The sequence below is a fragment of the Panthera tigris genome, chromosome C1 (assembly GCF_018350195.1).
Source record: "Panthera tigris isolate Pti1 chromosome C1, P.tigris_Pti1_mat1.1, whole genome shotgun sequence".
Taxonomy (NCBI): domain Eukaryota; kingdom Metazoa; phylum Chordata; class Mammalia; order Carnivora; family Felidae; genus Panthera; species Panthera tigris.
In genome coordinates, this window is record NC_056667.1 from 130,819,511 (window position 1) to 130,843,075 (window position 23,565).

The 23,565-nt window shown below is 34.4% G+C and overlaps 1 protein-coding gene across 1 annotated transcript in view; it reads right to left on the bottom strand.

Annotated features, from left to right (window-relative positions):
- Positions 1-23,565, bottom strand: part of LRP1B (LDL receptor related protein 1B) — a 1,866,249-nt gene that overhangs the window by 503,184 nt on the left and 1,339,500 nt on the right. Inside the window, exons 33-35 of the mRNA XM_042994392.1 lie at positions 7,680-7,824; positions 3,118-3,239; positions 1,519-1,650 (exon numbers count right to left, since the gene is read on the bottom strand). Of these exons, the coding sequence (XP_042850326.1) occupies positions 1,519-1,650; positions 3,118-3,239; positions 7,680-7,824 (399 nt within the window). The remainder of the gene's footprint in view (positions 1-1,518; positions 1,651-3,117; positions 3,240-7,679; positions 7,825-23,565) is intronic.

A 23,565-nucleotide genomic window follows, 5' to 3' on the forward strand; every position in this document is an offset into this window, starting at 1 on the left:
AACATTTACACCAAATGTTTCAATATTTTACCTTATAGAAATGTTTTAAATGCTTTCAAAAATCATTATGAAGTCTTTAAAAGAATCAAATATAGGATAACAGTTAAAACAAGGGATTATGTGTACTTACTAAAAATTATACATGTACATAACATCTTTTCAAGAAGTTCACCTTTTCTTCATTTTGCACTTTTGCATTTACTAAATACTATATGATAAAATTCTAAAGAATAAGATGCCTATAATTAAGAGACTGGGTAGATTATGCATGGTAGGTTAGTGAACCTTCCAAGTATAATGAAGGTTTGATCAAAAATCACATTGTCATCTTAGCAAAATTTACATAATGCTCAATAAAATATACTATATTTGTCTGAATTTCCTTTTAGGAAACATCCTTTTAAAAATGTAGAAAGTGTGCCTCTATATGATTCCAAACATTGGGTACAAAATAATTTACTTAAGGAAAGTAAAGATCCTCAGTAACTCATTAAATGGTAGCCAGGAATTTCATTAACACATGATTAAACAAAGTGTTAGAGCTGAGGGAAAAAAAATAAGCTTACAGCCAGAATCCCACATGCTGATGCTTAAGGATTTTAAGATTATAAATCTAAGAACTACTTGTTTTTTTAGAATTAGATAAAATTGTCTTTACAATTACAAAAAAAAAAAAACAACACTGTAAACATGCATGTACATCTTCAGAACTAAAACATTAATATGGGAAACATAAGATTTAGTTGGATGAGCAGTAGAAAAATTTGCTCTTATAAAGTTAGACCCACAAGTGTAGAAAAAAAAATCTGAGTATAAATGCCAAAGCATATCTAATGCTTATACTATCTCTGAATTTAGCAATTAGCACATACACACACATACACACGTTTAATTCAATAAATTGGACAGTGTCTACTATCAATTTCCAGTCACACATTTATGTAAGCCACAGAAAATGTTAGTGTCCAATATGCTTTTTTTCACTGTTTGCTAAAACAAGAAGGTAAGGATAAAATCTGACTCCAAAATTATACATACCGTCTTCAAAAGTAATTTAAATGTCACAGAATTTATAATTGTTTTCTTGTTATTTGGATCTAATATTCTACTACCAATGTTAGAATAGATAATCATTCTGGAAATATTTTAAATAAGATTATGGTTTATGTATATTCTCAAACAAAATATTTTATATATATATATACATATCTATAATTGAATAAAAGTAAAGGTGTCATTTTGAAAGGAGAGAAATAAAAATGAAGCAACCGATTGTCAATCATGGCATCTTCAGGTATTTGCAACTCAAATGCTTTATTTTAGGAAATTTTTACTTGATTTTTTTTTCAGGAAAACATATTTAGAGCAATTTGTATTTGGCTTAAAAATTCATTACCAATTTACTTTCTTGTTCCTCATCTTGACTCTCAGAGTACAGAGGGAAAGGTTATATTTGCATCATGTTTAATAAATCAAGTAAAAACATCATATATAAATTATGAATAAAAAGCTATTTACCTGCATGAAAATCTATTCCAACAGCAAATGAAGTTCCTGATATAGGCATCAATGCATCCATTTTGTCACTTGGTTCCAGAGGTATTCCCCTGATTCCTTCATGAACAGAGTACATAAGAAATGACTCTATACCTAAATTGGAAAAAGAAAAAAAAAGCTCCAAATGAATATTTAAAATTAAAATTATTCTACTAGCATTATTTTTAACTTATTTTTTTTAAATTGTACACTACACTTCTGACTAGTTGAAAGATAGATAGAGAGATTAGTGGTTCTCAAACTTGGGTATGCATCAGAATCTCCTAGAGGACTTGTTAAAACACAGATTACCAGGCCCCCATCGAAGAGGAGAAATCATTTAAATTTTTGAAAAGTTCCTAGGTAGTGACAACACTACTGATCTGGAACTAGACTTTCACAAAAACAGAGGCAGGTAATTCTTGAAAACACACCTGACCTCACAACAAAATTCATCCCCTCTTTTCTAATGCCCAGTTACCTTGTTGTTTATATATGATAATAAACTTTGATTTTATATATAATTTTAGGTAACTATATCACTGTTACTTTTCTAATAAAGTTAGTTTTAAATCATTTTGAACACTAAAAATATAAAAGTACTTCACTTTTACTAACACCTTGCCATTCTAGCATCAAAAGTATGTCCTAAAATAAACATACATAAAAGCTGACTACCAGAAGTCTGCATGCTGTTTATGACTTTTTCTAATATGCTAGAACATGTTTTTGACACATATTTTCTTATTAAAATTAGAATTCCTAGGTTTACATGGGTCTTTACTACTTACTAACTGTGTGACTCAGGCAAGCTAGTTAATCTCACTATGCCTCAGTTTTCACATCTCTAAAATGGCAATAATAAGAGACCTACCTCAAGGGTTAGTATAAGGATTAAGTGAATTAATATGTTTAAAGTATTTAGAACAGTGCCTAGTACATAAGTGCCATATAAATATTTTATTTAAAAGAAAGCATGTGATAACATTAACAAACATTCCTCATATAAGACTGAAACTTTTTAAAAATGAAATTAAGCTATGATCATTGAATAATAAGATTATTCTAGAACCAAATTTCTTTGAGTCTTAGAGCCAGAATCCATGAAACAAGAAATAGGAAGATGGGTCTGTTCGGTGCCAGTTCTTTGGCAGGGCTCTTCTCTCTCAGCTGAGAAATTCAGAGACCTCACAGCCTTTATGTACTTTCTCTTAAATCGTTAAAAGAAAGTAAACATAACTGGATTCAGATTGGATGGTAATTGTAACTGGTCAATTACCGCTTTTTACTTCAACCTTTGCCTATTCAAGTTAAGGTAGCTTCTACTGGGTTTGGCTAAAAGTTTGACAATAAACTGTATTTCTTGAAAATAACTAAAAAAAAGATATGAAGCTTTAAAGAACAGTAATACTTAAAATATTTTAGGTACATTAAAAATCCTTCATATATGAGACTGAGCAGTGAACCAGAATCCAAAAAGAAGCTAATATTTTTTTTTCTATTTTTTAACTACATCATGTTGCCTCAGATCTGCATGGATAAAGTAAATTCATCAGAATTAAATTTTTCAAGACCTTATACCTTGACATGACATTCGGTTCTTTTGGAGATAATATCCCACTGTACACATGCAAGTCCTTGTAGTTTCAGATGTTGGTAAACAAAGCTGAGAACATCCACCATTATTTAGTTGGCAAGAATTGCTGCCTGAATAGAAGGAAAACAAGCAAAAGAAATATAAAATTCAAGAAAAATAAACTATAAAATTTAATAAAATTGGAGTATCATTCAATACCAATAATATGAACAAATATTTATGCTTTTGTTGATTTATAAATGTAGCTGTTTTATATTGGTTAGTATTATGTTTGAGTGTCTTGAATAATTCGAAGTGGCATGTTATAGTTGAAGTCTGCCCTCCCAAAAAAGTGAATGGAGATCTCATGCATGGCATAGTGATTATAGACAGCAATACTATAATTAATTTATAGTATCAATTAAACTTTAATTACAATTCACAGTTGCTGAGAGACCAGATCTTAATTGTTCCCATCATGAAGAAGAAATGATAATTATGTGATATGGTAGAGTTAGGAGCTAATACTAAGGTGGTAATTATATTGCAACATATAAATGTATGAAATCAACACCTTATATATCTTAAACTTGTACAATGCTTTATGTCAATTATGTCTCAAAACATAGATTTAAAAATAAATAATTAATACCTATTTTTTCAAAGCAAATGATGATTCATGAGAAGATTCACAGCTACAGAAGAACAAGTGAAATTGGTTTGTCATGAATACTGTTATAGACCTTTACAATATTTTAAGATCACAGGAACTAGGAAATCTTTCTTTTTTGACTACTATATTTCACTTCAACTCTATAGTTACTTCATTTTCAGGAATATTTTATCCAAATATGTCAAATAAATCACTGTTAAATTATATTACTAACTCAATTTGAAGACTATGCTGCTAAAAGGAAGTACATATACGCATACATGTATGTGTATATATATATATATGTATATATGTGTGTGTGTATATTATATATATATATATATATATATATATAATTTTTAAAAAGCAAGGAAATAAATTTTGCTATTCCTAGGAACATAATTCTCCCCAAATATATTTAAAACATACCCACAAGAGTCATCTAATTAATTGGCATATTAATCCTCCTTATTCCTGTGTAGTAGCAATGACAAATATTAGTCAGGTAATCACAGGTAGGCATTCTAGAAAGATATTCCACTGAATTTACTAGGCCCAATGTGCTAATTAAACCTGGTAGCGTGACATTAAGTAATTTACAATCTTACCCAGCAAGTTCATTAAATATCCCATTTTTACAACATTTTTATTATTCTAGGACATGCAATGCCATTTACTGGATGTTCAAGCTCTAATACGAAGTGCAGTAAATCCACTGAGAATTACAAAGCATGATGAAAGCTATATATCAATAGTGCTCTATGGAAAATTCAAAATACCAATGCAGCTCATTATTTCTCATCTCCTGAATTCAAGACAGTCTGATGGGATTTAATTGTTCAATCGAAGCTGTCATGAGCTCTGTCATTTTTGAAGTGTGAAATACCCTCAACTTGGGAGATTTCTCATCAGGAGATCTACCACATTCTCTCCTAATTTCCAATAGCTGCCAGTTCAGTCAATGACGAACTCCATCCTATATAGGGCCACATACTAGGATTTGAGTTGCCCTGAACTTTTGAAATGATTACCTTTATCTCTTATATAAACTAATGAAGATTAGTTGATTTATTTCCCCTTTCCTCAAGCTGACTTTTTACATACTTATATATGAAGATAAAACTTCAGATCTCTGATTACTTTAAGAGACAGTTACATTTACTGTTATATAGCACATAGTTACATAGTTTACAGCAATCTATACTAACCTTGATCTGTAGTTATATAGACTTACAGTAATCTATACTGAACTTAAATATATTTTATATTATAGGAAGCGCATAAACATATATTAACGCAACACCAATCTATGGACTTAGGCATTTTGTTATAGATTTATTTCAACTATTACAAAAGACTGAAAAACTGAGAAAATATTGACAAGAAATGCTATAACTATAAAGTTTGAAGAAACACCAAGTGGAGAGAAGGAGAAACAAGGAAATGAAGTTAAAAAAATAGATTCAGGAAGAGAATTAAAATTTCAAAAAATATAGAGTTCTATAACCTTGATGATATAAAAATATGTGAAAAAATAACAGAAAAGGAACTTCTGGGACTGTGCATTTTTAAATCTATTTGTAATAATAGCAATACATATTGTATCATACTTATTTTTGACAAAAAATAAAATTAGCCTATGTTAACAATTATGTTGTACAACAACATGCATTTCATGTATCATTTTGGTCTCTAATAGGGAGACAGAAAGGAAAAAAATAATTGAAATGAATCATTATTTACAGTATTTATCTTTGCCTATTAAATAAAGAATTGATGTAGGAAAATATTAGATTTTAAAAGACAGTAATTTTGGTAGTGATTATCTGGCAAATTAGAAATATTAGCTTGGCTTAATATTTTGCAATGATACTGATGTTCAAACTTCATGCCCCAATTCTCAGAAAGTCCACTTGACTAACGAGTCAGAAAGTCAGTAGAGTCAGAAAGTCCACTTGACTAACGAGAAGTCCCGGCTCTCCAGTGATCTGTGTCAAAAATGATAAATGAAGTAGCTAATTGTACTTTGAAATCCAAAGAAGTAGTAATGTTAACCTTAAATAATCCTAAATTGCTCATATTTCATAGTAATGAAGCTTTTAAGGTACCTGCCGTGATTCCGTTAATGGGATTCTCTTTAATACAGATGCTTTTATCAGCATATTTTTTCAGTAAAAATAGTATTCTCACTGAATTTTAAGCTTAGTCATATTACACCATTAATTTCTAAGTACTGCAGGTCCTTGTCAATTTAGTAATACTTTCACGATGCATAAAATGCCAACTCTACTTGTAGGATTAAACTCTTACGAGACAACAATTTATGCACATGAGCAAAAAAGTGAGGAAACAATAAATTTTTCCTCCAATAAACTTTATTGGGACTGTATCTAGGAATACTCTATATATTAAACTAATATACAATTTCAAACAATGTGTTTGTTCACATTTTGATAAAAAAATGAATATATATTTTTTAAAATATCCTTTTTAGAAATAATGTATCTGTTCCTCTGTTGTATTTTCTAATGCGTTTTTGGGTATAATCTCATTAAGTATAGACTATGAACTAACATTTATCATAGTATTTTAAGTTTTTATTCTTTGTAAATATATCACATTGAAATCCACAAAAATGTCACAATATTTTATTTACTGAGTACCAGCGTTTTATTCTCAATTATATAATATATTCCCCATGACTTGTATGCCAGTAAAATTATTTATTTTGATACAGAAATATTCCATTACAAAATTACTGGTGAAAACACTCCTGTTCATTATTATAGACAGTGATTTAAAAATATATCAGAGAGGAAATACAGTTTTATGCAAAAGGGTTTCGGTATTGGTATCTTCTGAACCATGAAAGGAGCCCAGTAATCACTTCATCGTTATTTTTTATTCTAAAGCAATTCTTTTAAATTTTTTCCAGGTAATTTCAGGAAGGATTTCAGACCAAAATTTGCCCATGCTTTTGTACAGGGAAGGCAACCATAAATCTGGTCTTCATTTTGTCTCTGGATATGCAGGTATGGCTCCCAATTGGTATCACCAATAAATTCTGCTTGAATGATGGTTGTTACCGGTCTTCAGAATCAGCGATCCCCTTGGTTCACTATTTCTACCTATACTATTCTCTGTTTTGGTCTATATGTCCAACTCCTTTAGATGAAAATCCCTTTACATTTTCCTGAAATGTTTTTACTAAGAAGAAAAGTATATGAAGCTAAGGGTCTCATGGCAGAGACTGAGGTAAGGAAGTATAATACAGAAAAATGTTTTTGCTAGAAAACAAGTGCTGCTAAATGTCATGGGTCATGAAACAAAAACTAAGAAAGGACTAGCAGGTGTGGGGCTGTCCTGGCTGGCATCTCTAATCTAATTGCCATTCGGGCAATGTGACAAGTCCACCTATGTAAACCATCTGTTAGTTCTCTCACTCCATTTCACTGCACACCATTTGGACAAGCAAAAACAAAAAAGTAAAATGCTTAGAGCCAAACAATGCAGTGCTTTTTGGATGTGAAATTCTTACGTTGACATAGTCCATTTGAAGTCCCCTGGTTCATTCAGGTTCTGGGCTTAATTATATACTCCATATATTTTGCTGGGATTTTTTCTTATTCTTATATTTTGAAATCAAGAACTCGATAAGACTTCTTTGAAGACCTGACAAATTAAGATTCCTTGGGTGGCTCTGCTAATGTTTTGAAAGCTCATTATATACCTGATGTCAAAGGAATTTCTTGTGTAGTATTAAGCAGCATTTGCCTCCCACCCACCCACCCCCGCTTTTTTTTTTTTTTACTAGAAGCAAAAATACAAACCTTTCAATTGTTGAATTGAGAAAATAATATGAAAAGAGAGAACATTATATATTCAAAAGGTGGCACAAATTCATTACAGTGTGACTTGCCTTGCTGTGCTTCTTTATCGTACACTTTCATATGAACAACCCCAGAAGTCTTATTTCGTAGGACTGTGGGGTTTCTTCCATCCCTTTTGCTGCAGGTTCCCAGCTGAGCTAAGTTTTGGTCTGCCCACCACAGTTTCTTATCTATAAAAATGAAAAGATATTTTCTATGAAAAAGATAATCATCTTATTAAATAATAATAAACAGCCAGTAAAGTATAGTACTTTCTGATTTCTTTTGTTACATTCCCAAGCTCTGTGTCTAAGGAGAAAAAAATAAAATCTCTTTTATTCTTTTAAAAATACAAACCACAATGATATTTGTTTAAATTTCCCTCCTTCCTCTCCAATTAGAGATTCTTGCCTTTAACTTTTCTTTTTCGTAAAATATAGACTATAAATAAAAGCATTTTCAAATTAATATATAATACAGACTACATTATTTACATATGTACACATGATCACATTAGTGCTCTACAACATCTGTAAATAAATGGCAAAATCCAACCAAATATCCAGGCAATTATAAGAAAATATTGTCCTATTTTTGTTTACAGTATGTAAGCTTTTAATAATTTGTACTCCTCATTACTGAATTCTTCATAACTCTTCATAACTCTTTTATTTTTTTGCACAACTTATGACCCTTTCTTCAAAATGTTAATAATGTAAACTGTTCAGTTTATGTGTTGAGGACACGTATTGAATGTTTTTTGGTAGTAGACACTCTGTAATGTTCCATAGATTAAAAAAAAAAAAAATAGTCCCAACCCTAAGGAAGCTAGCATGCTGGTGAAGATGATAGATTTATTATTATTTTATTTCAAATTATCATAGAGAAACTATAAAGAAACTATTACCATTCTCATTTTATAGATGAAGACTCTAAGATTCATAGAGATTAATTAAATTAAAAAAAATGTTTTTCAGTTTATTTATTTTGAGAAAGAGACAGGATGAGCAGGGGCGGGGCAGAGAGACAGGGAGACAGAGGATCCCAAGCAGGCTCCACACTGTCAGTGCAGAGTCCAATGCAAGGCTCAATCTCACGAACTGTGAGATCATGACCTGAGCCAAAACCAAGAGTCAGATACTTAAACCAACTGAGCTACCAAGGCACCCCAATCAAATTTTTATACTTTGTCTTCCTATCTCCAAAACTTGTGTTCTTTCTACAACTCCATGCTGACTGCATTAAAAATTTTAAAGAGGGGTACCTGGGTGGCTCAGTTAGTTGAGCTTGGACTTTGTCTCAGGTCATGATCTCACAGTTCATGAGTTTGAGCCCCACATCAGGATCTCTGCTACCAGTGCAGATCCTGATTTGGATCCTCTGTCCCCTTCTCTCTCTGCCCCTCCCCTGCCCACACGCTCTCTCAAAAATGAATAAACATTTATTTTTAAAAAATTAAGGAAAGGCAGTAATTCAAAATAAAGTTCAAAATTATAAAGGTTTTAAACAATTTAGACTTTTCAACAAAAGCCTAACTAATAACAATTGGGACCGCATTAATTTTTACCTAGAAGTCAAAGGTTAATTAATTTTGTGAAAAAACAAACAAACAAAAAAAAAAACTCTTTACCTTCACAGTTCATTTATTCTCATTCAAATGCTATGATATTTTGACTAAACCAAGGCCTAGTTTCAGATATTTAAGAAGGATACTAATACAGATATGAACAATAATCACCCCTTACTGAATTTGATTTTGTACAATACACATTTGTAAACACTGAAGGTAGATTAATACATTTAATCTTCAAAATAATTCTAGAAGGCAAGTATTACCATTATTTATTTATTATTTTTATTTTATTTTAGACAGAGAAAGTGCAAGTGGGATAGTGGGGCAGAGGGAGAGAGAGAGAGAGAGAGAGAGAATCTTAAACAGGCTCCACGTTCAGCACAGAGCGTGATGCAGGACTCAATCCCACGACCCTTGGATCATGACCTGAGCCAAAATCAAGAGTCGTTCACTCAACCAACTGAGCCACCCAGGCATCCCTAAGTACTACTATTATTAAACCATTTTACAGTAGAATGCTGAGGCAAAGTGATATTAAGCAGCTTTCCCCGGGTCATACAATAAATAGAGGCCCCAGATTATATAACAAGCACTGATTTCAGAGCTGCTGGTGCTAATTTCATCTCTAGTGTCCCCTTCTATAGATGGATGGAGTTTATAGTCTTCTCTCTTGACATATGTATATGGAGCTTAGATTATGCTGATGACATTGAGTAGCCCATTCACTTTTGGGTTTGTTTTACACTTGTGAATTGACATAACAAGGTAAAAGTTCACTGTGAATAGAAAATTTTACTGTAGAGACTTTATTTATTATTATTTTTAAAATTTTATTTATATTTAAAAGAGAGACAGAGACAGAGTTCAAGCAGTGGAGGGGCAGAGGGAGAGAGAGACAGAATCCGAAGTAGGCTCCAGGCTCTGAACTGTCAGGACAGAGACCCACATGGGGCTGGGTCTCACAAAACGCGAGATCATGACCTGAGCCAGAGTCAGACACTTATCTGACTGAGCCACCCAGGAGCCCCTGTAGAGACCTTATTAAAAGGTGTATAGAACGGTACAGTAGACTAGACCCATGTATGTTCCCTTTCAGTTTTTTCAATGTGACACTGTGATAGGAATTTAGAAACACAAAGCAGAAAAATCCATGTATACACTCATAGAGAATTAAGGACCTATAAACAATGTATAAAAGATGGTATTTTATAATGGTATAGATGGTATAAAAGATGGAGAAATAGGTTAAGTTGCAACCTGGGGTGTTAATTTTCCCCCACTCTCAATTTTATTTTATACTCTAATTAAAAATGAAAATAAGATAACATAAAATGTGATTTTTACAATAGAGAAGTGGAAGCCATCACTCTCCACAGAACTCTAGATGACCTTGATTTCAGCCTCCAAATAGTTCAGTGGGAGTGCTAATAAAGGTTAAAAATAGAATAATTAAGTGAAGATATTTTTATATGTAATATCCTCTGCCACCACCATGTCTGTAACCCCTTGCCCTGAGTTTACAGAGGGTGATAGCCACTAATAGAAATTCTCAAATAAAAATATGACCATAGCTCTTTTTTAAAATACTCATCAAACAGGGGGACCTGGGTGGCTCAGTCGGTTAAGTGTCAGACTTTTGGCTCAAGTCATGAACTTGCGGTTCCTGAGTTTAAGCCTCTGGTGGGCTCTGTGCTGACAGCTCAGAGACTGAAGCCTGCTTAGGATTCTGTGTCTCCCTCTCTCTCTGCCCTTCCCTTGCTTGTGCTCTATCTTTCAATCTCTCAAAAACAGACATTTAAAAAATTAAAATACTCAGCAAACAGGCTTGAAATATTAGGTCTGGTGTCTCGCAATAACATTCCCTTCATTCTGGCATTTGAGGAAGGCAAAACCTGACCCCTAGCTCCTACCTAAAGCAAAATCTGCAAGTCAGTGTCCAATGGCATGCAGAGCTCCCAGTGAGACACCCCCTCTCCAGAAAGATACAAAGTAAAAAGAGTTTTATTTTCATAAAAAAAAGAGGAAATCCGTGATAGACACCCAGTTCTCCTTTGTTACATATCAAGGGGAACCAAGAATCTCCAGGTCAATGAGAAGAGCCAATTAAAGAAACCTCTTAGAACATTAAAAAATCTTGTCTAAATAAAAATATGTTTTAAAATAGAGTGACGACGAAATGTGTTTGAGAAAATCTTCCATAATACAAGAAAAAGGCAGATAATATGATAGAAGAAGAAAGACAAGTAGACTATTAGTCTAAAAAGTCCAATAGTCAGTATCACTAATCTGACTAGAAATCATTGGTTGTCTACTGCTATGCACTTACAGAAAAAATAAATAAATGAATAAATCAGCCTGTTTTACTTAAGAATGTTCTGAATTGATCAGTAAAAAGCACTAATTTTATTAAATCTTGATCTTTTAGTACATGTCTTTTTAATAATCTGTGTGGCAAAATGGGAAGTGTGCATAAAGCACTTCTGTTGCATGCTAAATCATGATTGTCTGGAAGAAATGTGCTTATGCAGTTTAACCTCTAGGAAAATTAGCTGCTTTTTTTTCTTCAAGTTTTTATTTAAATTCCAGTTAGTTAACATACAGGGTAATGTGAGTTTCAGATGCATAATTTAGTGACTCATCACTTACTACAACCCAGTGGTCATCATCACAAAAGCCCTCCTTAACCTGTCACCCATTTAACCCATCCCTCCTCCTTTCCAGTAACCCTCAACTTGTTCTCTATTGTTAAGGGTCTGTTTCCTGGTTTGTGCCTCCCCCCTCTATCTATCTCCTTTTTGTTTTGTTTTTTTTTTTTTATAAAAATGACCTACTTTTTTCATAGAATATCATCTTTACTTGAAAGAACAACTGACCACAATCTATGCCTCTTCAGATGTAGGTATTTGGCAGATAGTGCTCAAAAATGAATGAAATGGAAAAGAGAGTCACTATAAAGCTACAGTAATTACAGTGTGGTATTGGTAAAACAATAGACAAATCAACGAAATCAAATAGAGAGCCCAGAAAAGGATCTCAGTAAATACAGTCATCTGATTTTTGACAAAGCAGCAAAGGCAATACAATGGAGCAAACAGAGTCTCTTAAACAAACAGTGTTCCAGCTGGGACAACGGGGCATTTCCATGCAAGAGAATGAATCTAGGTACAGACCTTACACCCTTCACAAAAATGAACTCAAAAGAGAACAGTGACTTAATGTAAAATGCAAAATTATAAAGCTCCCAAAAGATGATATAGGAGAAAACCTAAATGACTTTGAGCATTTTTAGTTACAACATCAAAGACATAATCCATGAAACCAGTAATTGATAAAATGGACTTTTTAAAAGTAAAACTTCTGTGCAAAAGAAAATATCAAGGTACTTGGAAGACAAGCCACAGACATGGAGAGAATATTTGCAAAAGATACATCTGATAAAAGACCATTATCAAAAATATACCAAGAATTCTTGGGGCACCTGGGTGGCTCAGTCAGTTGAATGTCTGACTTCGGCTCAGGTCATGATTTCATGGTCCGTGGGTTCGAGCCCCAAGTTGTGCTGACAGCTCAGAGCCTGGAGCTTGCTTCGGATTCTGTGTCTCCCTCTCTCTCTGCCCCTCCCCTGCTTGTGCTCTGTCTCTCTCTCAAAAATAAGCTTTAAACAAAAAAGTACATACAAAGAGTTCTTAAAATTCAACAAAACAACCAAATTAAGAAAAAAAGGGCCAAAGGCCTTAACAGACACCTCATCAAAAAAGATATATAGATGGCAGACAAGCATATGAACAGATGCTCCACCTCTTATGTGATCAGAGAAATGCAAAATAACATAACAATTAGATACCACTAGACACCTATTAAAATGGCCAAAGTTCAGAACACTGACAACACCAAATGCCAACAAGAATGTGATGCAACAAAAACCCTCATACGCTGCTGGTGAGAATGTAAAATGTTACAGCTATTTTGGAAGAAAATTTGGTGGTTTCTTACAAAATCAAAAATATTCCTACCATATGATTCAGCAATCTACTCTGTTATTTAACCAAAGTAGTTAAAAGCTTATGTCTACACAGAAATTTACACACATATTTTCACAGATTTATTCATTATTGCAAAAATCAGACTTGACTAGAAAACAGAAAAGAAGGGAAGGAAGAGAGAAGAAAAGGAAAGAAAAAGAAAAGAAGACATGAGAAGAAGAAAAGAAAAATACCTCTATCCCTAACCACTATAAGCTAGTCAACCTGTGGCAGACTCCATGTTGTTTACTCAACAGCTGCTCTCCTTCCTGTCGATTCTGCTAAAGAAGAATAATTTCCACAGGCAACACTCGAAATGCCAAGCACATTCTTTTGCAGCCTCCTGGGCAATAGAGGTGGCCATGTAACCTAATCTAGATTAGTTTCAGGGCAGGAGAGGCTTCTAAGAGTAGCACAAAACTATGCCCTGTCTCTGTGAAATGTCTCTATGGATAACCAATTGGATTCTGTTGGGGCAGTACAAAGCTGTCATATAAATGGGAGGAGAGGCAGAACAGAAAGAACCATGTCCTTGAGGACCATGACCAAAGAACCTTATGCCCAGGAAGGACCATGAGGACTTGGATAATATGAATCTAAGTAGTGACCAGCACGAAAAGGACTACAGATAGCCTAGAAAAAGTATTCTAGGTTGTTGCGGCCCTCTGAAAACATACCTTTCATCATCCCTCATCCTTGCTCAAGATTCTTCTAATTTCCTGATTATATACTGCCTCAAATTTAAAATTCTTTACCAAGTTTTAAAATCAAGACATAATCTGAATTGATTCCACCTAAAATTTCTTTCCAACTTCTCTCTAGTACTTGTGTTTAATCCATTCTTGTGACCTCACAATATTCATTCATTCATTTTTCAACTAATATCAGGCATCTATTTTATTTATAAGTACTATATAGGTAGTGGGAAAATGAGAGAAGACAATGACTGCTTTATAGATCCTATGTTATAGTGAGGGAGAGAGAAATACATAAACAAACAGGAAAGAAATAAATGAAATTTCTACAAATCAACAGCAAAAAAATAAATAACCTGATTGAAAATGGCGAATAACTTGAATAAACATTTTTCTAAAGAAGGCATGCAAATGGCCCACATGTATATGAAAAAATGCTCAATATCACCACTCATCAAAGAAATGCAAATCCAAACCAGAATGAGATAGTACCTCACATTTGTTAGGAGGGCTATGATTAAAGAAAAAATAAAAAAGACAACAATGTGAGCAAGGGTATGGAGAAATTGGAACCCTTGCACATTGCTCTGGGAATGTAAAATGGCAAGGCCACTACAGAAAATAGTATGGGGGTTACTCAAAAAAAATTAAAAATAGAACTATCATATGACCTAGCAACCCCATACATCTGGGTATATATTCAAAGGAATTGAAGTCAGGATATCAAAGAGATATTAACACTCCAATGTTAATTGCAGCATAATTCATAATAGCAAAGATATAGAAACAACCTAAATGTCAGTTAAAGGATGAATGATTAAACAAAATGTGGTATATACATACAAAAGAATATTATTCAGCATTAATAAAGAAGGAAATATCCTGTACAGAATGTTGATAATGAGAGAGACTATAAATGTAAGAATATAGGAGTTATATAGTCAATCTCAGTATTTTTTTTTTCAGTTTTACTGTGAACCTAAAACTGCTCTAAGGAAATTAATACTTAAAAAAAAAAAGGAGATTTTGTCACATACAACAACATGGATGAACCTTGAGGACATCATGCTAAGTAAAATTAGCCAGTCAAAAACGGACACACACTTCAAGATTCACTTATATGATGTACCTAATATAGTCAAACTCAGAAACAGAGATTAGAATGATGGTTGCCAGAGGTTGGGGAGAGAAGGAGAGGGGAAGTTGCTCTTCCACAGGTATAAAGTTTCAGTTATAAAAAAAGGGGTATGTTCTAGAGATCTGCTGTACAATACTGTGCCAGTAGTTAACAACACTGTATTGTGCCCTTAAAAATCTGTGAGGAGGGTGAATCTCATGCTAAGTATTCTTATCACAATTTTAACAAAAATTAGGAAAGAAAATAACTAAAAACTTCTATTAGTGCTATGGTGAAAATAGGCATGTTTCCATTTTTTACAAACGTTGGTTTCCCCATCTTTGTCAGCACGTGCTTCCAATATAGGCACCCTTCACTGCACAAGTAGAACCCTTCTGTCCCGCAGCAAAGTATGTCAGACTAGGCATATCTCACATCGACTCTTCCTTCCCACTGATGCTGAGGCATCTCCAGACGGAATCACATAGTTTTATTTTTAATTACTGCTTTTCCCTTCTTTTCACTTGTATTAATTTTGAGTCTCTATCCAGAGATGAAAGCTCTTGAGAACAAGGATCCTGTCTTGTACTTCTTTATGTTTTTCACAGTGCTTTGCATTCTTTTGAACTGAGCACGATTTAGAAATTTCCTAAATACATGTGAAATGACTGGGGAAATAAATATCCCTAAAAATATCTCCCGTAACAAATCATAACTCAGAAAACATTTAAATAAAGCCATCTCTCCCATTCCCTGTTGATATTATCTTTTTGAAAACATTTCTTTTTAAATATATTTTTCAAGTATCTCTAACACAAAGAACTTTGGTTTTGACTATGTATTACTTAGAATCACATTTGTTTCTTCCACTTTTTCTTTCTCACACTGTTATTGACTTGAATATACTAGACTCTTCAGAAATTACTAGAATGCAAAGACTACTTCTTTAACTTAATGCAAGTAATTATGAGTATCTCTACTCCACCATTATGGGTTGAATTGTGTCTCCCAAAATTCATATGTTGAAGTCCAAACTTCCAGTACTTCAGAGTGTAACTGTGTTTAGAGATAGGGACTTTAAAGGGCTAATTAAATTAAAATGAGTTCCTTAGGATGGGTCCTAATCCACTATGACTAATGTCCTTATAGGAAGAGAAGATTAGAAGGACTGAGTAATGTACAGAATTGTTGAATCACTATATTGTACACCTGAAACTACTATAACACTGTAGGTTAATTATACTGGAATAAAGAGAGAGAAATAAAGAGAAGGAGAAAACTAGGACACAGATACACACACAGGAAAGACCCAGGGAGGACAAGACACCCATCTACAAGTCCTGGAGAGAGGCCTCAGTCAATAGCAAGCATGCTGACACCTTGATCTCAGACTTCAAGCTCCAAAACAGTGAGAAAGGCAATTTCTGTTTAGCCACTCAGTCTGTGAGACTTTGTTATGTTAGCCCTAGCAAAAAAATACATTTACTAATAGAGCTAATAGAGGTATTTATGAAATATAAGGAAGAATTAACATAAATAACAAACATAAATTGATTCTACCATACAATCTCTTCACTCAAGAGATAGAGAAGAGAGAAAAGGGAAATAAGTTTACTGAACAGCACTAAGTTCCAGGGCCTTTTCTAGGCTCTGAACATAAGCAAATATGACTGTCTCATTTAATCATCATAAATGAGATGTGATGTGTTAATACACCTCCTGTTGTTAAAGATGAGGAAACAGAAGGTCAGAAGGTGACCTTCTCCAAGGTCACACAGCAGACCTTCTCCAAGGTCACACATGGTGCTAACTCTCAGTTGGTGTTAACTGAATTTCATTGCTCTTTCCACTACATTGCTCTGTATGAAATGGTATCCCACTAGATCTAATAACACTATACCCTGCAATGCAAATATTACTTGATAAATATAAATTGAAGTTCAGCCCCAAAATAAACAATTGAAGTATGTGTCAGTTATTACATTTTAAAATTATAATTATAAAATTTTAATAATACTTTCCTGCTTAAATGTATTATCAGAATTAATAGCTGTTTTATAAATATTCAGAATATGTACTTTATTTAAGTTTACCAGAACTGTTGAGATCCATATTTAAAAATTGCATTTCCTCAAAAACTAGCCCTTTACATTTAAAATATAAAATGCCCAGTTACATCTGAATTACAGATACATGACAAATAATTTTTGTAGAAGTATGTCCTAAAAATTGCATATATAAAAATTATTAATTTATATGAAATTCAAGTTTGACTGGGTATCATGCATTTTATCTGGCAATTCTATTATCTCCACTCTCTTCTGAAACCCCAAAATTTACAAGAAAGCAATGAATAAGGTATAAACCTATAAAGACAAGGAGGGTTTTATAAAGGAAAATAAAGGCCATGGCTATAAAAATTGTAGTAGGTTACAAGCAGATTATAATTGGTGACTGACTTTACAGATAAAATGAAAATCTAGACCTTCAAAGGGAGGAGGCCAGATGTAAACTAGTCTGCACTGCAGAACTTCAGAACAGGTCAGAAACTGGGAACCTAAAGGTCTGTAAAAACAGGGAGTTACATGCCATTGAAAGAAACATGATGGATTTCGTCTATTTAAGGAGTTAGAACCAAGTGTACACAACCAAGAGAGTGATCCTCTTTAAACCTGGTCAAAGAGTTAGAGATATACCCTCTGGAGAGGATCACTGAAGACAATGAAAATAAGACACAGCTCAGGGTCTGTATACTATAAATAAACACACGGATTAAGAGAGAATCTATATTAGCGGTTCTCAAATTTGAGAATGACATAGAATCATCTGGAGGGTGTGTTAAGACACAACTCTTTGGGTCCTACTCCAGAGTCTATGATTCGGTAGTTCTGAGAGGGCACCTGAGAATTTGCATTTCCAAGTTCCCAGGTGATGCTGATGCTTGTTGGTCTAATGGGTCTCCACCTTAGGTAAACATTAGAATCATCTGGAGGACCTTTAAAATAACACCTGAGAGCCATTCCCAGAGATTATTATTGAATTGTTTTGGCCTATGGGTTTTCCAAATGTTCCTGGCTATTCTAAGGTGCAGTGGCCATAAAAAACAACGGACCTAAGCCCTAAGCCACAAGACCTCTCTCTCCCCTTCCTCATGCTTTGAGGAAGCTGGCATTCAGGCTAACATATCCCACATGAGTGATGAAAGGGTTTCTTTCCTCTTTGGGGGAAACTGTCTCACCAATGCTCTGAAGAAGCTGATTACCGAAGAATATTCTCCTCCCCAAAGCATCCTGGTATAGCTATTTTTAATGATGCTTACTATTACATAAACCCTGTTTCTTTAATGCTGAATTTCCAGTCATCATTAGAAAGGTAAAGTCAAGATACATCACGTAACTGAAGAAAGACTACACCATGACCAAGAACCAAATTAAGTAAATACACAGGAAAAATACTCAGAGGAAACAGAAGCAAAAGAAAAAAAATTTTATATATATATATATATATATATATATATATATATATATATATATATATATATATATATATATACCAGAACAAAATACAAATTAATATACTCAAAGTTATAATAGGAACTACATTCTTAAAGCAAGAAGAGGAGGGAATTAAAAAAAAAAGGAACGGAGAAAGCAAAAGTTGAACCCCTAGAAACTACAACTATTCTAGCTGAAATAAAAAATTTGATGTAAAGTTTGAAGTTGAAAAACATCCTTAAGAAAATAAGAAGGAAAAAAAAGAAACAGAAAATGAAAGTTCACCATCTAAATGGAATGAGTTCAGAAATAGATCGCTGAAAAACAGAAGGCAAAAAGTGATTAAAAAACAATTTAACATTATTTTCCAAAACTGAAGAGGGGAAAAAAAAATTCTAGAGAGAAAATTTAGTTAATAAATCAAAGGACCCAATAGCGGAATAGCATTGGCCTTCTCAACTGCAACATCAACATTGAGAAGACAATTAAGCATGCCTTGATAGGTCTGATACAAAATTATTTCCAATCCTGATTTTCATTCTCAACTGCTACAGACTGAATATTTGCATTCTTCCCACATGTATATATTGAAACCCTAATTCCCAATGGGATGGTATGAGGGAATACGGTCTTTGGGAGGTAATTAGGAGCCTCCATGATGAGAGGAATGACCTTATAAAAATAGAGCTAGCCCTATTTCTGCTATCATGGGAGAATATGCCATTTGCAAGCAAGAAAGTGGGCTCTCACCACATGATCTCTATGATGTCTTCACCATATGCCTAAATCTCTACCTTATGCCAGACTATCCTCTTATCTTCAGTCTGTGTATACAACTGCATAGATATTTCTACCTAAATATAAAATAGTCACTGCAAACTTTACCACAATAAAATCCATTTCATTTTTCCCATGTATGTTCCTTTCCTGGTAAATTTCTGTTATGGACTCAATGTTAATATCCTTCCCTCAGATTCATATGTTGAAATCCTGAACCCCAGTGTGAGGTGACCAGGGAGGTGATCAGATAGTAAAGATCGAGCTCATAGAGGGAATTAGGACCCTTACAAAAGACATCCCAAAGAGCTCTCTCGCCCCTTCCATCTTAGGATAGGGAGAAGACAGCTACCTGAACCAGGAGGCATGCTCTCACCACACATAGAATCTGCCAGCACATTGATCTTGGACTTCTCAACCTCCATTAGGGTGAGAAATAAATGTTGATAAACTACCCAGCCTGTACTAATTTTTGTTATAGCAGCCTTAAACAACTAAAACAACTTCTCAAACTGAATGACCTCCATTTAGTCATCAGAGGTAAAACCAGACAGTCATCTTTTGGTCCCTCACCACCTCCATGGTCTCTCCTCAGTGCCAGCCAGTCTGAGCAAGCCTACTTGATTTTTCACCCTTATTACATCCAGAATGTTTTATTTCTTCTCCATTACCAATGAAACTGCTTAGCTCAAGGCCTCAGCACTTCTCATTCTCCTCTCATTGCTGAACAAACACTGGTGTGATCTTTCCAAAAAGCAAATCTGAGCGTTCAATGCAAATCTGCTGCTTAAAACTCTCCAGTGGCTTTCCCCTGCCAACCCCCTAAGCAGGGCACAAAGGCCATCCATGATTTGATGCCTGATGAATTTTCCATCACCAGATCTGTTACTGCTCCTAGTGCTCTATGTTCCAGGAATATTGAATCACAGTCAACTTCCAATTTTCCAGGGATAGATTAACCATGTTATGGCAAAAACATGCAAGGAAATAACCAAAAGGCGGCTTATTTGTAAAGAAAAATAATTAAAACTGCTGTGAATAAGAAATATGTACATATCAGGACAAGTCTATCATTTCCAATTATATAGGAACTATTACATTTTTACATTGTATCCACTGCAAATCAGAAACGCCCCTCCACCTGGACCATTAGAGGTGGCTATGTTTGCTTACAGCATAAGTCTCTTAGCCTGTTAGTTGCTTTTCTGTGCAGGAGCAGCTCCCTCTACTTTGTCTGGAACTATGCAAAAATCTGTTCCTTATGGCTTTGATGGAACTATAAGTCTCTTTGCTCTGCTGAGACCTGGTTTTTGTTGTTTTTCTTAAACATAGAATTTGGAAAAGGACAGTGAAGGTGGTATGGAGAGCCCTGCAGAACAAAGCCCAGCATTCTGTGTTGAAGCCTTTGTGACCCTGAACTGACAGATATGGCCCTACACTCTGGATTCATGGTTACAGTGAGAGCACTGCCTCATTGAGAGCTGAGGGGGCAGTCTGAGGTTATAGGGAGAAAAACTTGAGAATGGTAGGTAATTTAATTTCCAAGTTGATGGCTTGACTGTGTTGCCAGTGAACTAGTATCCGTGCAATGATGGAGAGAGTTATAGTGAGAGGGAGGAATTAGCTGACAAAGACAAAGCAGCTCCAAATAACTGCTTGCTGGGGTGTTTAGAAAATAAAAAGCAGAGTTTATTCAATGAAAACTGATGTTATCTAAGACAGTTCTCCTTAGAAAAAGGGAGTGGAGAAAGAGCAGGAGTAGGGGGAGGAAAGAGCAAACTACGTGGTTCAAATATAGCAGACAATTTGAACATTTTGATGGAATACATTTGTATTAAATATTCATCGTGTATCACAGTTGTGTTTACTTGTGCCTGAACTGTGTTCCACCTGTGTCCTCCTTCCATTTTCCATTATCCCAGGTAATAGGCTAATATATTGTTGACAGTTTGCATGATTTTCCAAAATGATGATTCTCAAACATCTCTATGCATTTTTGTGTTTGCCCTCAGTTTGCTTCCTTACCTCCACTGCTACACTCACTTCTACTCCCATTATCTGCATAATGGGCACATATACAGATTTTTGGACTCAGCTCAAATGATACCTCTGTTTGGAATCTTTGATTGCCCTCAAAAGATAGAGTGGTTCACCTGACCCTTTGTGTTCTGTGGTTTGTGTATGATTCTATTGTAACATTCATAATCCCCTAACACTTTGTTAATGTACATTTATGCCTCCTTATTTAAAACGTTAAGACTCTTCAGGGCAAGAATTATGTCTTATTAACTCTTGTCTTCCATACATATGCCAATGCCGGTCACATGGACAGTTTTTAAAGCTGGCTGAGAGTCATCATAATAGGTGAGAGAATGTAATTTGGAGTCATACATACCTGCTTTGATGCCTGGCTATGACACTTACTCTCTGGGTGATCCTGAGAAACTTATTTGGACCTTCAATATTTGTCTCCTCAATATTTGTCTCCTCATGTATAAAATGAGAAAACTTCTTCCACACCCACATAATATATGAAGTATTAGCGAAATGACTTGAATATTAAAGACAATAATTGGTAGCTTGTTGAATAAACAAATGAGTCAACACAAAATCTGAAACATATGTGTGACTATATTGATTCTATTACATAAAAAATTGATAAAAATATTCCTACTCAATATTAGCAGGACTCCGTGTGGAATTACTTTTTTAAGATGGTGGATGGATTTGCATTGCTTTTCTATGATTTTATACTACTTCTCTTGTGGGTAATGAAGGGTGGCATGAGGTGCAACCTGAAAATACCCACCTCTGCCCTAAGGGTTTTTTGAGCTGATTATTTTGGGAAAAAGAAGACACAGGAGAAGCTCTGAAGATAGTATAAGTTAGCCTTTTGTAAACGACATTTATGTTTCGAAAGGAGGCCTGTACCATGAAGAGAGCTAATACCAGCGATAACTTTTTTATCTGAGAAACATTTCTGTCCATGGCAAGGTACCATTTACCAAATATTTCCTCTTTTCACCTCCCCATGAATTGCCTTCTACCTTTTGAAGCCCAAGACACTTGCCTCTTTCCTTAGCTAAGGATAATATATAAACCTCAATCATCTGGCTGCCTTTCAAGGCTCCTATCTTTAGGGGGCTTTTGTACACACATACAAATTATTTTTTCTCCTGTTAATTTCCCTTTTATTACAGGGGGCTCTCAGCCAAGAACCTACAAGAGTAAATGGAAAATTATTTTTTCTTCTCTATACTAGTCATAATCATGAATGTGGGAGTTGGTTGAAATTAGTGTAATTCTTGACAGTGTAAAATCATTATGCTAATAGCCTGTAGTGATCACTCCAAAGGTGATCACCAAGTCCAAGTTGTACCCTAGATGACCTATTAGGGTAGGGAAAATAAAATATTAGAACTTTGATTTACAGTTGTAATTCTAAACAAGTGAGATTATCCGTGTTCAAAGAAAACAACTTCTCTGTTTGATATTTACTTATACATTGCTTAAATGAAAGATTTAAGAGAATAATTTTCCCCGTGTTAAGGCCCCCCCCCCTTACTTAAAAAAGGTTTAAAGAGGGTTAAGTGATAATCTTCCTCTTTTGAACTGAATTGCATGTCCTGCAAATTCAATGTTGAAGCCTTAACCCCTAATGTGACTTCATTAAGAGATAGGATCTTCAAAAAGGAAACTAAGGTTTATAAGGTCAGAAGGGTGGGATTCTAACTCAATAGGACTGGCTTCAGCTTAAGAAGAAGGAAGATCAGTAGTATGAGCACAGAGTAAAGACCGCAAGAGGACCTGGTGAGAAGGCTGTCATCTACAAGCCTATTGAGGCCTATTGACTCCTTGATCTTGGAATTCCCTCCTCCAGACTTGTGAGAAAATAAGTTTCTAAAGTTTAAGCTACTCAGTCTGTAGTGTTTTGTTATGGCAGTCTTAGCTATCCCATATCAACTAGTTTGTTAACAGTATCTCAGGGAAGTTATTTTAAAAAGAGTCTGAAACATTTTGAAGGACCAGGCTGAGAAGCACAACTGAGAGAAAATTCACCCTAAACTGAAAGCAGATGTGAGCCTTACCTCTAAAATACATTCTATTTACCTGCATCCACAGTCTTTCTAAGACCTCCATTCCTTCTTCCTCTACTGGTACCACACTAGTCCAAGCTATCACAGTCTCTCACCTGAACTCCTATGACAGCCTCCTGAAGTTTTCTAGTGTCTATTCATGCTTTTCCCATAGCCC